The 15,731-nt window shown below is 39.4% G+C and overlaps 1 protein-coding gene across 4 annotated transcripts in view; it reads right to left on the bottom strand.

Annotated features, from left to right (window-relative positions):
• Atp6v1h (ATPase H+ transporting V1 subunit H) overlaps nt 1–15,731 on the bottom strand; it is a 98,881-nt gene that overhangs the window by 20,168 nt on the left and 62,982 nt on the right. For all 4 annotated transcript variants that reach the window (XM_028893652.2, XM_028893653.2, XM_037202455.1 and 1 more), the window contains 2 exons: nt 7,320–7,421; nt 26–139 (listed from right to left, as the gene is read on the bottom strand). In XM_028893652.2, the coding sequence (XP_028749485.1) occupies nt 26–139; nt 7,320–7,421 (216 nt within the window). The remainder of the gene's footprint in view (nt 1–25; nt 140–7,319; nt 7,422–15,731) is intronic.

Genomic DNA, 15,731 nt, shown 5'->3' with positions numbered 1-15,731 from the left:
GAGACAGATGCCAAGACATACTTACCAGTTATGCACCATGAGCTTCTGCACGGCCAGCAGAGCATTGTAGCGGACCTGCTGGTCTTCATGGTGCATGTGGTTCATCACAAGCTGCTTTCCACCAAGCTGCTCAATAACCCTGCAGAACAGAAAAGACTTCATGAAGATGTCATTTCTTTCAAATTGATGCAGGTCACAAGTAAAAAGTTCAAATACCAAAAGCTCAAAGGATTTCCAAAACCAAAGTTACAACTAACTGAAGTAAGCTAGCATTACATCTCACATCACTCTCAATGAATTGCAGACTGTGGTGGTTGAATGAGAACAGTCTATACAGGTTCATAAATTTGCAGCTGATGAAATTATTTGGGAAAGATTAAGAAGTGTGTCACTGGGGCAGGATTGAGGTTTCAAAAGACTTGTGCCATTCCCAATATACTGTCTCTCTGCCTCCAGTTTGTGGTCTCACCTGTTCCTGCTGTCATGCCTTCCCTACACGATCATGGACTCTAATCCTCTGAAACAGTGAGCTCAATTAAATGCTTTCTTTTATAAGGTCATGGTGTTTTATCACAACAATAGACAAATACACATACACAATCTAAAAGAGTTGAATATGTTTTCTTTCAATTCCTAGTGTTCAATCTGAATGATAACTCATTTCTGAATCTATCATCTACCTTGGTACATCACTCAATTCTAGGTAGCTGAGTATTAACTTACAACCAGTACTTCTGGCATGCAATCAGTACTGAATTCCAATTAATTTTCACAAGATCAATATCAAGTCCACTAGTGATTACATTATCTCATAGACATGGGTTTAGATTCAGATAGCAAAGGACAGAGGATAAAGAGCACTCATGTTAATTTCCTGGAAGACCTAATTTTAAGAAAGCTGTTCTTTGTCTCATAATGACAGAATATGTCACATGCTACAGGAAAAGAGAAAGTCAAACTTGAGGAGCATAAAGACAGCTGACAATCACACTGCTTTCTCTTCCAACACCATATCCCCAACAACCTACAGTCCACTTAGTACAGACACAAACAGTACATTAAAATGGCCATTTATATCAGGAATCTGCTCTTTACAATATCATTACAAATAGAGCTTTGCAGTCTCTTAACTACAGCCCAGGAGTATGGATTTGCCTGGCCATCTTTATCTACCAGTGATGTCCAGTGGGTTATGATTGCTATTTATCGATGTCATATGGCATCCTAATGCCATAGGACATTTGATGCTTTAAGACAACCTCACAAGCTTCTTGGACCAGTCAGGAATGGAAGGGTGGAAGTACAACAAAACATTAAACATTAAGTGCACACAGTATGTCAGGCATGGTACTCTAAAATGTAATCTGTTATGTCACCTCACCTCCACTATTAGCCAGACATACCACATTCAGCTGGTCATTTACAGTAATTGCCGAATATGGAAAACAAGCATAATCCATTACAGAGTCACTGTGATGATCCAAAGACACAAAGTCCATGTCCTTTAAGTGCAGTAAGCCCTGCTGCTTGGCCAATAATAGTAAGAGCTGTTCCTGCTCAATCCACACTCCTCTCTGTCATCAAAGCAATCTTTGCAAAACCCTGAATATTGTTGTCCCCACTTAGACCAGTTCAGTGACTCCACTCTTTAAGAAAGGTACTCTGGGCTCTGAGCTCATGATCAACAGTAAGTATAATTAGTCTAGCCTGAAAGCTGCTTACCTGACACATGCATTTTCTTCAAGTGTCATAGTCCCTTAAACTTGGAACCCTACACAGCACTTCAGCAACATACTGGTGAGCTATCTTAAACAGCAAAATTCAAAAACAAAAAAGAAGACACAAGATGCAAGGATGGCACCAAACAGACCATGTAAACACTTCTTTGTAGTAGAAGAGTGAGCACAGGAAGGCAGAACTCAGCCACATTCTACCTCAGCTTTGAATGTATCTATCAAGAATTCAATGTTTTCCTTGACTCTATACATGTTCATGAATGACTGAAGTAGTACCACAATTATTTACATGAGCTCTAAATGATGCAATTTTAGCAAGTAAGCAAATTCACTATTTTGGAATCCATGAACAATGAAAATCAGCATATACTTCAGAAAGCTGCCATATTACATGTAGAATATAACCGACAAGCATAATCCTAACACAAGAACTTCTTTTATATAGGCCACTGCACTAATTGCTGATTTTATCTCCTGTATTCCTCACAAATACACCTTTGAGGATAAATCTGTTTCACTTATAATTAGGAAAAGCATCATTACATTTAAAAAAGTAATTTAAAGATTTTAACAAGTTTCTAACCAAAAAGCTTTTTTCTGAGAACAAAAGTAATAGAAGAAAGCACCTTGTGTAGGTTTCAGGAAAGGGCTCCATGGAACAATGCTCAGAGCGCTGCCCAGGACAAAGCCAACACTCAGAGTACCCATGACTTAACAGCTTTCACTATTACTGTCTAATGGACGATAAAAAGTATAGAGTAATTTAATGTAAGTATATTTTACTATAATTGTAATGTTTGACATAATGTAAATAGCAAGCTTTAATGATGTTTATTTTCAATACAACAGAAGACATTCCTAATTATGTTAAATAACTAAAATATAAGTTCAAGTCAACAGATGCCATGTTTGCCTTCCTACATGGATTAAAAAGAAACAGTGACACTTGCTGCTACTACAGGAAGGGGGTCATGATAATTATATTCTCACATACTACTGGTTAGGAGTCTGAATTAGTCTGTATTGTAATAACGTTTTTAAAACCTCATAAATGCTCTTACATTTTATCTCCTTGTTGTGTCTATTTCAGGGGATGGCAGAAAGTAATCAAAATGCATAGTGGTTCATTCTGTTTTCACAACAATGAAAGCTCAGAACCCAAACACAAGTTAGTTAAAAAAAAAAAAAAAAAAAAAGTAAAAGAAAGTGCTATAGCATGAGCTATGACATGCCGTTTCCAAAGGACTGGAGATATGAGGAAGTAGCTGTCTGTGTCTAAGGTGCTAAAGGTGCTGTTGCTTCTCAACTCTGAAGTTTTCATGTTTTCTACAATGAGCATCTATAATGGCCATAACTATAATTATGAGATAAATTAATTAGATTTGCTGTATAAAAAATGTACCACTATAAGCATAATTTATTTGCATGTACTATGCTAAGCTTTGTGTGAAGAGGCATTTACCTGAGGTAAAAAATCTGTATCTTAAGAAAGCAAACATGAGTTCACTAGATAACACTCTCAGGTTGATTATGCCCTGCTGACTAGTGAACATTCTTCCTCATCAGATACTCATTTTTAGAAGTTTATAGTCTAATTTCAATAAGGGATAGAACCAGGTAATCACTGTTATATAATGAAGATTATATACCAAAGACTTGGACATCAGTGTTTCAGTTTCCAGGCAGTGTATAGTGATTTACCAAATTTTTGAAAATAATCTCATATATCCACAAGTATTTCTAGTTGCTCTGGCTCTGAGCAATGGTAGAATGTCTGAGATGGAAAATGGTTCATTTTCTGGATTGGGCCTCCTCAAAAATGTTCATGGTCCCTGCTGCCACCAGAAACCATGTCACTGTTGGGGCCCATTTAGGTTTCCTCATGGCTTTATCCAGCAGGTCTGCATGGAGAAGATGATTGGACCTCGGGCCTGAGTACCAGGTGTCTGAGACAGTCTGCACTCGGCTGTGCTAGGGGGAGGTCTTTTGCTCCACCTGTTGGCATTCCTTTAAAAACCCTAGGGCAGAAACAACGGGGGCCCCACTGGATAGGATCCAGGCCCTCTCGAGGCTATCCTGTGTTTTCTATCTGTTTCTCTCCCCTCTTTACTTTCCCGCTGCTCCTGCTCAAGAGTACTCTGGGGAAAAGTGGGAGTGGGATGCCCCTCCCCCATGGTCACTGTACATGGTCCATGCTACAACCAGGGTCATGCTAGTGACCATGGTCCGCTGCAGGCTGTATTGATGCCCATGGACCATGTTGCTACCAGAGGCCCATGGTTGGTGCTGCATGATGGAGGCCATGTGGGAATCTATGATCCATGCTGCCAACAGAGGCCATGTCCATGTCCATGGTCTCCATTTTACCATCAGGGACCATGTTAATATTCATGGTCCATGTTCCCACCAGAGGCCATGTTGATGTCTGTGGACTGTGCTGCCACCAAGGGCCAGGTTGATGTCCGTGGTTTGTGTTTCTGCCGGAAGCCATGTTAATGTCTGAGGCCATATTGGTGTCCCTGGTCTGGGGGCCATGCTAATGTCTATGGTTCTTGTTGCTGGAGTCAATGTGGATATCCATGGTCTGTGCTGCCACCTGAGGCCACATCGATACCTCTGCACCTGTGAGGGAGCCAGAGGCTGTGTTAATGTCCAAGATCAGGGCTGCCACAGGGGACCATGTTGATGTCTGTGTTTGAGGTTGCTGCTGCCAACCAGAGGCCATGTTGTTGTCTATGGTCTATGCAGAGGCCAGGGGCCATGGTAATGGCTGAGGTCTGTGCTGCCACTAGAGGCCTTGATGAGGTCTGTGGTCTATGATGCCACCAAGAACCATGCTAAGATTCATCTTTCAAAGTAGAGCCAGAAGCCATGGGGATGTCCGTTGTGCATGCTGCCGCTGGAGGCCATAATAAGGTCTGTGGTCCGTGCTGCCATCTTACTATTATGGACAAGGAAGCTTCTACTGCAGTGGTACTGAAGGCTTCTGCAACATCATCTCCCTCCACCCCCAAGCCAGTCTAGACCAGAAGCCATTGAAGAAAGTCCTTAAAATTTGTGACTAAAGGCTGAAGTGTAGCTCTTCACAGTTGATGTCTTCTGGCAGGGGAATAGGAAAAGACTGAGCTATCTATAATGGGTTGGCCACTAGGAGTTTGACCATGCTCCAATGAGTATATGGGCAACACAAACTGTACTTGGTATTTTTTGCTTAATTTTCTTTTTTGGCGGGGAGGGTGATAAAAGGAGTACCTGGGAGGAACGGGAAGCCATTATGACTGTGGTACATTGTGTTTGAAATTCTCAAATAATCAATAAAAAAATGATAAGTTGGAAAAAAAGAATTCTGGAAAGGGAGTTGCTGCCATTTTGACCAACTACAGTGTGGGGACAGAACATTATGCTTTCTTAAGTGATTTCTTCAACTTTAAGAAGGTGATTTTTGATACTGAGTTGTTTTAAGAAAAATAAAATTAAAAGACGCTTGTCAGCATTCCAGGTTTTGAAGCTACACTAACCCATTTTTTTTTAGGGGGGGCAGGGTGTTTCAAGACACAGAGTTTCTCTGTGCAACAGTCCTGGTTGTCTTGGAACTTGCTTTGTAGACCAGGCTGGCCTTGAACTCACTGAGATCCACCTACCTCTGCCTCCCAAGTGCTAAGTTTAAAGGTATGTGCCACTACTGCCCAGCTTACACTAAGCCCTTGTAAAGAGCATGAAAGGGAGCTCAAATTACTGGCATACTGTTTTAGGGAATGAACAATACTCATTATGCCACTATGAGTGAAGGACTAGTTATGTTGCAGCAGTGATTGCTGTGTGGATGAAGGGGTTCCTAGCATTGAAACTGTTACAACTGTAAATATGACCAATCTACTATTTGAATTTCTTGAGGACATTTTGTAGGGGATGGGAGCTAGAGATGGAAACCAGAAGGCTCTACTAGGCACATGCCCTGTCATTTAACCCCACAGCCAATGACAATTATTAAATTTATAATTTGGAAGCAATAACTGCCTGCTATGATTTAAAAGTGTACCTTCTAACCACAAAAGCAGTATGAAAATAAGAAAAATCTAATATACCGAGGACGCTAAGAAAACAAGGCCCTCTAAATCAACATGATCAAAGCTCCAATGAACTCGGAGACTAAGGCAGCATGCCCAAGGCCTGCATGGGTCTGCACCAGGTCCTTTGTGTATATATGATGGCTTCCAGTTTAGTGTTTTTATGGGATTCCTGAGTGTGTCAACAAGTGAGTCTTTGTTTCTGTGCCTTCTCTTGGGCTCCCTTCCTTCTGTTTGCCTGTGCTGTCCAACTCTAATAAGTTAGTTTCTATTTTACCATATTATGTTTTATTATTATCCTTTAGAAGCCTGTCAGCTTTCTAATGAGAGAAAAGGGGTGGATCCAGATAGGAGGAAAAGTGAGGAAGAACTGGTAGGAATAGAGGGACAGGAAACTGTCATCAGGATATTTTTTTTTTCAATAAAAGGGAAAAATTCTTTAAGAAAATCTCAAATATATAAAACAGGAGTATACAGCACTCCATGTTGGTACCTGTTAGACTGAAGGGTTGGGAAGTAGGAAACCAGACCTTTCCAATCAGACATGTGACTGATTCCCTCTCTCCTTTTTGTTGTTCCTGAATTGGGACTCTTCAAAATTTCAAGGTTTTTTCTGGGACTCTTTTCACTGAACCAGCAGAAAATGTCTACTGCTTGTTTTTTATGGGTATCTAATACATAAGACAGTATTATTTTTGGTAATGACTCCTATCATTTTATGATGACATATCTTAGCAGTTGTGATTACCTTAATAAGTTAAGCCTACCATCCAAAGACCATCATCACATGTGAGATACCAAAGCAATTTTCTAAGATTGCAGTGAAATGGATATAATATGAAAGATTACTCAACATCTTAAAACATTATTTGTGAGGAAAAGAATGAGGACAAGAGAAAAAAGATACAGAAGCTGCATCTAGCATAAGGAAGTGCTCTGAGTTGCTGAATGCAAATAGAAAGCTAGAGAACTTTCTGCTGATATTCTACACCAGGGGACATCACATGTTTTTGCTTTTGTTCAGGGAACATGCTAGGTACTGAAGGCCTTTAGACTCTACTTTGACAAATAAACATATCCATTGTTTTGTTGTCAATGTATCTAAGTACATTCAATTGTATAACCACACCTCAATATTTTGAAATGCAAAATATATTATAATATATCTACTATAACTTTTCCTTACAGACTGTATTTACTTCTATGCTTTATAACTAGTCAGTAACAACCTCTAATTCATTTCCATAATTATGAGTAGTAGGGAAAAACAATGTCCACAAAATAGCTATAGAATTAAAGTTTGCAAACAAAGAAAACTTTTAATGAGAAATTTCTAATACTCTCTAATGACAATTACACAAAAGTACAAATGCAAATATATTTATATTTTTTTTAGTACTCAGTTTTGAGTTCATTTACTTCATTAGTTTCTCTACCAAACTACTCTGATTTGGAAAACAACTTTGGATTGTTTCAAGAAAACAAAATGAAACATAGGTTTGTCTTTTTCTTTTACCGTTTGCCCCGAGGATAATGCCGAACATATTCTCCAACATCATGAGCAGCAACAGCTAAGACTTGTGGATCATCTGATACCTCCAGAAGTTTCGTCAAGATTCTGAAATAAATTTAATCCAGAAATATCAAGTTTTGTATTTTTCTATGGAGTACAAATAACACAGGTATAATAAAGACATCTCACTCAAAGTAGATTCTAGAGATTTCACCATTATGTCTACATTAGTGCTTTTCAGACCTCCGTACATATATATAGGTTACCCACAGTTCTATAAGCAATACCATTTACATACAAGTCCCCAAACATAACCTGAGACTAGATAGGCCATAGGCCTAGGGGAAAACCTACTACTATTACTCTACTAAGGGAACATAGCAAAATCACTAATACCATACTGCTATACTCATAAACCAGTGCCTTGCTCAACCCACATCAGAGAAGCTTCTTTTAGCAGTAGTTGGAAATTTAATAGAGACCCATAACTGGACAATGTAGAGAAACTGAGAGACTTTGGAACACTCAGCCCTAAGTGATGTCTTCATCAAACCCCTCTCCTCAAGGCTCAGGAATCTATGAGGAAGAGGAGGTGGAAATAATGAAAGAAACAGAGGTGATGTGACTCCAAGGAAAATGGTGTCTTCCAGACACAGCAGGACTGATGTACACATGAACTTACAGAGACTGCACCAACTTAAAACCTACACAGGTACAAGCAAGATAGGGAACTAGCAATGAGAGGTGGAGTAGACAAAGAGTACTACCCCTAACCAAAAAGCTATCTGTTACCTCCTAACAAAGGACAAAATCAGTTTTCTCCCCAGTATGTTCTAGGTCATGGTCTTTATCACAGCAAAGAACCTAAGACAGACAGACAGACAGACAGACAGACACAGACACAGACACACACACACACACACACACACACACACACACACACACACTTTTTAAGTCTTCTAATTTCTTTAAGCTACTCAAGTACTATTATCCCTAAAAATCATCATTTAATGGAGGGCTCAAGAGATGACTTATGGGAGAGAAAATCCTCCCCAGGGAAGAACACACCAAATGGTTGTCCAATGCCAGTCAGCCCTGAAAACAAACATTAAAGTAACATTATTAAAGACTGAGCAGGTTATATTTAGGAATATATGTAGATGGAAATTTCTCTCTCACCTGCCAGTTCCCAAATACCTGGCAGCCACTTCCTAAATAATTGACTCAGAGGCTCAATATTACTTATAAATGCTCAGCCAGTAACTCAGGCTTATTACTAACTAGCTATTACACTTAAATTAACCCATAATTCTTATCTATGTTTAGCCACGTGGCTTGGTACCTTTTCTCAGTGCAGCATTCTGATCTTGCTTCCTCTACGTCTAGCTGGTGACTCCTGACTCCGCCCTTCCTCGTCCCAGAATTCTCCTAGTCTGATCTCCCTGCCTGTATTTCCTGCCTGGCTGGCTACTGGCCAATCAGCATTTTATTAAACCAATTCGAATGACAAAACGTTACAGTGCACAAGAGCATTATCACACAGCATTTCCTCCTTTTTGTCTAATTAAAAAGGAGTTTTTAATCTTAATATAGTAAAACAAAAAGTTATTAAGAATTACAGTAATGCCAGGTGGTGGTGGCACACACCTTTAATCCCAGCACTTGGGAGGCAAAGCCAGGTGGACCTCTGTGAGTTCAAGGCCAGCCTGGTCTACAGAGCGAGATCCAGGACAGGCACCAAAACTACACAGAGAAAACCTGTCTCGAAGGAAAAAAAAAAAAAAGAATTAAAGTAAAACTATCTAATCCATTTGCATTTGGCAAAATTAGAGAAAATAGTAATTATCTTATCTTGGTGAGTCTAAAGTTCTATCTAATTTATCTTTTATTGTAACTAAAGAAAACTATAAATATCTAGTCTTCAACTCCATCAAAGACACCAGAAGGTTATAATATTACCTAAAGACAGGAGCATGAGGCTTCTTGAACAGTCACCCAAAGTTCCTCTGCAATGCTGGGGCTTCCATCTTTGCAGGTCTAGCATCTCTGACAGACTTATTTGTGAAGCAGGATTTTTGAAGGACTGTCGCACCTTGTCTTGGCAAAGTTCTGTAGTCACTTACTTTTGTGTCCTGCTGGTCCAATTTATACAGTTTTCAGCAGACTGCTTTCAGCAGTCAAGGCAAGAACACTTTCTTTGCTCACACGGCTAGCTTTTGCCATAAAGAAAACAAAACCCGCCGAGCGGTAGTGGTGGGCACCTTTCCCAGCACTCGGGAGGCAGAGTCAGGAGGATCTCTATGAGTTCAAGGCCAGCCTGGGCTACAGAGTGAGTTCCAGGATAGGCTCCAAAGGTACACAGAGAAATTCTGTGTCAAAAAAACAAAAAAAAAAAAGAGAGAAAGAGAGAGAGAGAGAAAGAAAGAAAGGAAAAAAGAGAATAAACCCATATAGAGTTTCTTTGATGCTCATCCTCTTTGAAGTAACTGATGCTGCCAGAAACAGATGTGTCTCACTGTCTAGAAAAGTCTAATTTCTTAAAACATTTTAAATGCTATATTCTGTAAGTCTTTGAAGTATTTGAAGTTTGCCTATCTATCTGAAATATATCTCTGTATGACCTTGAAAACATACCTAACATGATTATAAGTTTGCTATTATAGATGACTATTAATCTGGATTTCTTAATTATATATTAATTTTTAAATAAGCTGCATAAACATTATACCCTAAACAAGAGTAGAAATATACATGGGGTCTAGCAAAATTAACTTTATATTTGTATCAATAAACTAAAATCCATACTGATGAAAAATATGTAAGATTAACAGTTGTTTTTTGAATTAAAGTAGATTTAATAATCAATCCTTTTTTTCCCCCATCATTTCATATATCATATCCTCCTTTCTTTAGATAGAGATCGACTATTATAAGAGGAGCACAGCCAGCTAGCCGGATAAAACCATAGCTGCCCTGTTCTGGGTAGTGTGCATAGACACCTATGCTAGCTACTTCCCACTGAGCTAATTTGGAGTCTGACACTGCACCTAGTGATTAGGGACACACAACAATCAGAATGCTAGGGGCCAATGAGAGAAACAGACATCACAACTAAGAGAGTCTCTGGTTGCCAAAGGGAAATTGGGGGGGGGGGTATATAGGTTCACCCCATATCCACAATAAACGAGTTTGCTGTTTGCTTTTCACCTGACTCCCAGTATCTGTGTCATTGACTCCAAGCCTTCTCTCCCTCTCCCCCAAGGGTGTCTAGATAGAGCAACCCATAACAGACTATGACCAATAACAGTTTGTAACCAAACCCCCTAAACAAAAACAAACATCCATAATCCATTTTTGGGGGGAATGTGGGTGTAGTTTTCTAGGCTACTTCCTGCTAATTGGGGGCACTGTTAATCTTATAGGGACCCTGAGCAAACATAGGATTATGGTCAAGTCCTGATTAGTCTATGAGGCTGGATCATCTCAGCCAACAGCCTTGAAGCCTTTCTGGATGCAGAACTCAAGAGAAACTGCAACAGAGGTTCTCTGAGACACTGGATCATCTGGGTCATCTGTTCCCATTAGAGATTTTGCAGAAGGCCTTCCTTTATCAAATCTGATTTTTCTTAACACAGAATGAATCCACAGCCTCTCAATTCCCGTGGAAATAAAAGCATAACATCTTCTCCAAATTAACATGTCTTTTGACTTAAATTTTGAAGTCAAAGCATTTTCAAAATATATAGGTTGGATTAATCTATAAACATTTATAAACAAATGTTTCTTAGCTGTAGTTACTCCTTCTTCAGCTGTCACACAATTCAAAGGTAACATAATAACATACAGTATCCAGACTCAATGTGTATTTTTCCATCTTTATGTGGCTTTTTAAAAATTACTTATTCCTTTTTTAAGGACTTCATTATTTTAAAACTATGTATTTCTTTTTTATATGCTGTCTATACCTTCTCTTTACTCTCCCAAGCCTATATATATTTTTAAACACACTGTAAACCATTTAGAGGGTTTTGCTTTTGTCTGAATCTTTCTTTATTGCCTATATCTATCTTTTTCTGGCCACATGAGCTTTTAAACTGCTAAGCAGGTGTGGCTAGGACTAAAGCCTTTCCTTCGTTCCTTGAGAAGCTAGTCTCATAGCAGAGGCATATTTACCAGCAGCTCTGAGAGCCATGTTTACCACTCCAACTCTGAGAAGGTTTTGGTCCACACTGCCCCTGAGTAGTGTTCCACCCACTGCTCATAAACTCATTTGAAATGTTTGAGAGCAGGGCCTCTTAAAAGAGCCACGTTTTTGCTGCTAACGCTGGGTCAGGAAGCCATACTTTTTTTTTTTTTTTGGTTTTTCGAGACAAGGTTTCTCTGTGTAGCTTTGCACCTTTCCTGGAACTCACCCTGTAGCCCAGGTTGGCCTCGAACTCACAGAGATCTGCCTGCCTCTGCCTCCGGAGTGCTGGGATTAAAGGCGTGCGCCACCACTGCCCGGCAGGAAGCCATATCTTAAAAGAGCAGCACCTCTGCTTGCTGCCAGAAACAGAATCAAGTTACTAAGAAGCTGCTTTTGACTCCATTTTTGTGTGTTCAGAATCCTTTAAGCTTTCTCAGATTTTATGTGGAAATTTTTGCCGAATGTATGAGCACATGTAGGCGGAAACTTTTAACCTGCTGGTCAGTTCCCAAATACCTGGCAGCTGCTTCCCAAATAATTGACTCAGAGGCTCAATATTACTTATAAATGCTCAGCCGGTAACTCAGGCTTATTACTAACTAGCTATTACACTTAAATTAACCCATAATTCTTATCTATGTTTAGCCACATGGCTTGATACCTTTTCTCAGTGTGGCATTCTCCTCTTGCTCTGTGTCTGGTGACTCCTGACTACACCCTTCCTCATCCCAGAATTCTCCTCATCTGCTCCCCTTGCCTATATTTCCTGCCTGGCTACTGGCCAATCAGCATTTTATTAAATCAATTCAAGTGCCAAATTTTTACAGTGTAAATAAGTATTATCCCACGGCAAATATATATCTATATACTTATATGCATGCATAACAATTAGTTTAAAAAGAGGCCATGAATTTGAAGGAGAGTGGGAGGAGCATACAGGAGCATTTGGACGGAGGAGTAGAGGGATGTAATTATATCATAATCTAAAAAAATAAAATAAAATAAAAACTTAAAAAAAAAAGATGGCTTTGTGGTTAGGAGCACTTACTGCTGTTGAAGAGGACTGGGGTTTGGCTCCCAGTACCACCCACATAGTGGCTCACAAGTGTCTGTAACTCTAGTTTCAGGGGATCTGACACCTAACCTCCACAGGTTCCTTACATGCACAGGGTGACACAAGCATACACTCAGGCACACAAATATACAAATAAAATGAATAAATATTTTTTTAAAGTAGAATATTTACTAGAAAACAATTAACACCCCATTCATCTTTGCCCAGGTGCCAGCCAGCGGGGAAGACTCCTGCGGGCAGGCTCGCCCAACAAAACCCCCATCGGACCTTGCAGTCTACAAGAATCACACCCACCCTAAACATAACCATTTCCCTGTGACCCCAATGGCTTCTTGAGACATGGAAACTGCCAGCTCTCGCTGGAACAAGAGCTCTGATTGGACCAAGAGAGGTTTCCTGAGACACAGAAACCACCAGCTTCAATTAGACCAAGAGCTAAGATTGGACCCAGAGTGGCTCCCTGAGACACAGGCACAGCAAACACAGATTGGACCAAGAGCAGCTTGCTCAGACACAAGCACCTCTTGCACCTATTGGAGGAAGAGATGGAAAGACACCAGTGCAAAAATACATACAACAGGATAAAGAGCAATATAGCATCAATACAACCTAGCAGTTCTACAACAGCAAGACCTGAACATCAGAACACAGAGGCAGAAGAAAGTGACCTTAAAAATAATTTTATGAAGATGATGGAGGCCTTTACATAGGAAATGAAAAATTCCCTTAAAGAATTTGAGGAAACGACAAACAAAAAAATTGGAAGAAATCAATAAATCCCTTAAAGAAAGCAAAAAAAAAAAAAAAAAAAAAACATGAAAAAGCAATTAAACATGTGAAACAAACAGTTGAAGACCTGAAAATTGATATAGAAACAATGAAAAAGACACAAACCAAGGGAATGCAGGAAATAGAAAATCTGAGTAAACGAATAAGAACTACAGATGCACGCATAACCAACAGAATACAAGAGACGGAAGAGAGACTCTCTGGCATAAAGGATACAATAAAGGAAATAGATTTGTCAGTCAAAGAAAACAGCAAAGCCAAAAAAGTCACAACACAAAATGTGCAGGAAATCTGGGACATCATGAAAAGGTCAAACCTACAAATAATAGGGATAGAAGAAGGAAAAGAATACCAACTCAAAGGCACAGAAAATATATTCAACAAAATCATGGAAGAAAATTTTCCCATCTTAAAGAAGGAAATACCTATGAAGATACAAGAAGCTTATAGAACAACACCAAATAGACTACCCCCCCCCAAAAAAGTCCCCTCGCCACATAATAATTAAACAACCAAACTTACAGAATAAAGAAAGAATATTAAAAGCAGCAAAGGAAAAAAGCCAAGTGAATTATAAAGGTAGACCCATCAGAATAACACCCAAATTCTCAATGGAGACTCTGAAACCCAGAAGGTCCTGGACAGATGTAATGAAGACACAAAGAGACCACGGATGCCAGCCTAGACTAATATACCCAGCAAAACTTTCAATCATCATAGACAGATTGAAAAAGACATTTAAGACAAAACCAGATTTAAATAATACCTATCCACAAATCCAGCCCTATAGGAAGCACTAGAAGGAAAACTCCAACCTAAGGAAGACAGATGCACCCACAAAAACACAGGCAATAGATAACACCACAGCAGTAAACCCCAAAACACACATACTACCAACAAAAGATAACAAGAATTAACAATCACTGGGTCATTAATATCCCTTAATATCAATGGACTCAATTCACCTATTAAAAAAAAAACACAGGCTAGCAGAATGGATATGAAATTAGAATCCATCCTTCTGCGGCATACAAGAAACACACCTTAACTTCAAAGAGAGACACTACCACAGAGGAAAAGGCTGGAAAAAGACTTTCCAAGCAAATGAACTTAAGAAGCAAGCTGGTGTAGCTATCCTAATATCTAACAAAATTCAAATTAAAATCAATCAAAAGAGATCAGGGAGGATATTACATATTCATTAGAGGAAAAATCCACCAAGATGAAGTCTCAATTCTGAACATTTATGCCCCAAATACAAGGGCACCCACATATGTAAAAGAAACATTACTAATGCTTAAATCAAACATCGAACCCCACACATTAATAGTGGGAGCCTTTAACACCCCACTCTCACCAATGGACAGGTCTTCCAGCCAGAAACTTAACAGAGAAATAAGGGACCTAACAGATGTTATGACTCAAATGGACTTAATATCTACAGAACATACCACCCTAACAAAAAATAATATACCTGCTACTCAGTACCCCATGGAACCGTCTCTAAAATCAACCACAAACTCAGTCACAAAGAAAAAATCAACAGATACAGAACTTCCTGTATTTTATTGGACTACCATGGCTTAGTTAGATTTAAAAAAAAAAATTAGAGAAAGCCTACAATCTCATGGAAACTGAGTAATGTTCATAAAGAAATTAAAGACTTACTTGCTGCAAGCTGCAGGAAAACATAATGGAATGCAGCTACTATCACAAAAGCTACTACTTGGAAAAGTCAAGGACTTCTCCAAAGGTCAAGCCATGGCTTAAGAAGTCTTGGTGATATTTGAGCTTTTATATATATATATATATATATATATATATATATATATATATATATATATATATAAATTAGCTGGTTCCTAAAAGGATTTTTTTCTCGTGCTTCCAAGAACTCCTAACAGTGTATTTATCCAAAATACCTATCAAGCATCCAAGGCAATATGAAACACTTGCCTCCTTGGTCAGGTGGATAGCTTTATTTCCTGTGCAATTTAAGGTAAGACCCTCCTTTCTTATACAACCTTACTAATAGACCCTTAACTTCTTACCCAACCACTTCTAAGAATGTAGACTGAGCACACAGATCCCTTTTGATATACTAACCAGTCATTAGCACTTAGAGGACCTCCTCTATTACCACTCCCCTTTTGGGTCGTAAAAGAAGGCCTTGGCGCCCAACGTTCGTGGTACGAATTCATGAAAAAGCTGTTTGCCTGTAGCCTTGTGAGCCCCAGCTCAGGCCCGAGCTACACTCGGCCGGTGGTGGTGGCAGTGGCAGCACACGCCGGTAGGATTTACTGAAGAAGGCAGAGGCAGGAGGATCCAGAGTTTGAGGCTGGCCTAGGAGGCTTGGGAGAAGCTT

Source organism: Peromyscus leucopus, chromosome 2, assembly GCF_004664715.2.
Source record: "Peromyscus leucopus breed LL Stock chromosome 2, UCI_PerLeu_2.1, whole genome shotgun sequence".
Classification (NCBI taxonomy): Eukaryota; Metazoa; Chordata; class Mammalia; order Rodentia; family Cricetidae; genus Peromyscus; species Peromyscus leucopus.
This window is presented reverse-complemented; position numbering and strand designations above follow the sequence as displayed.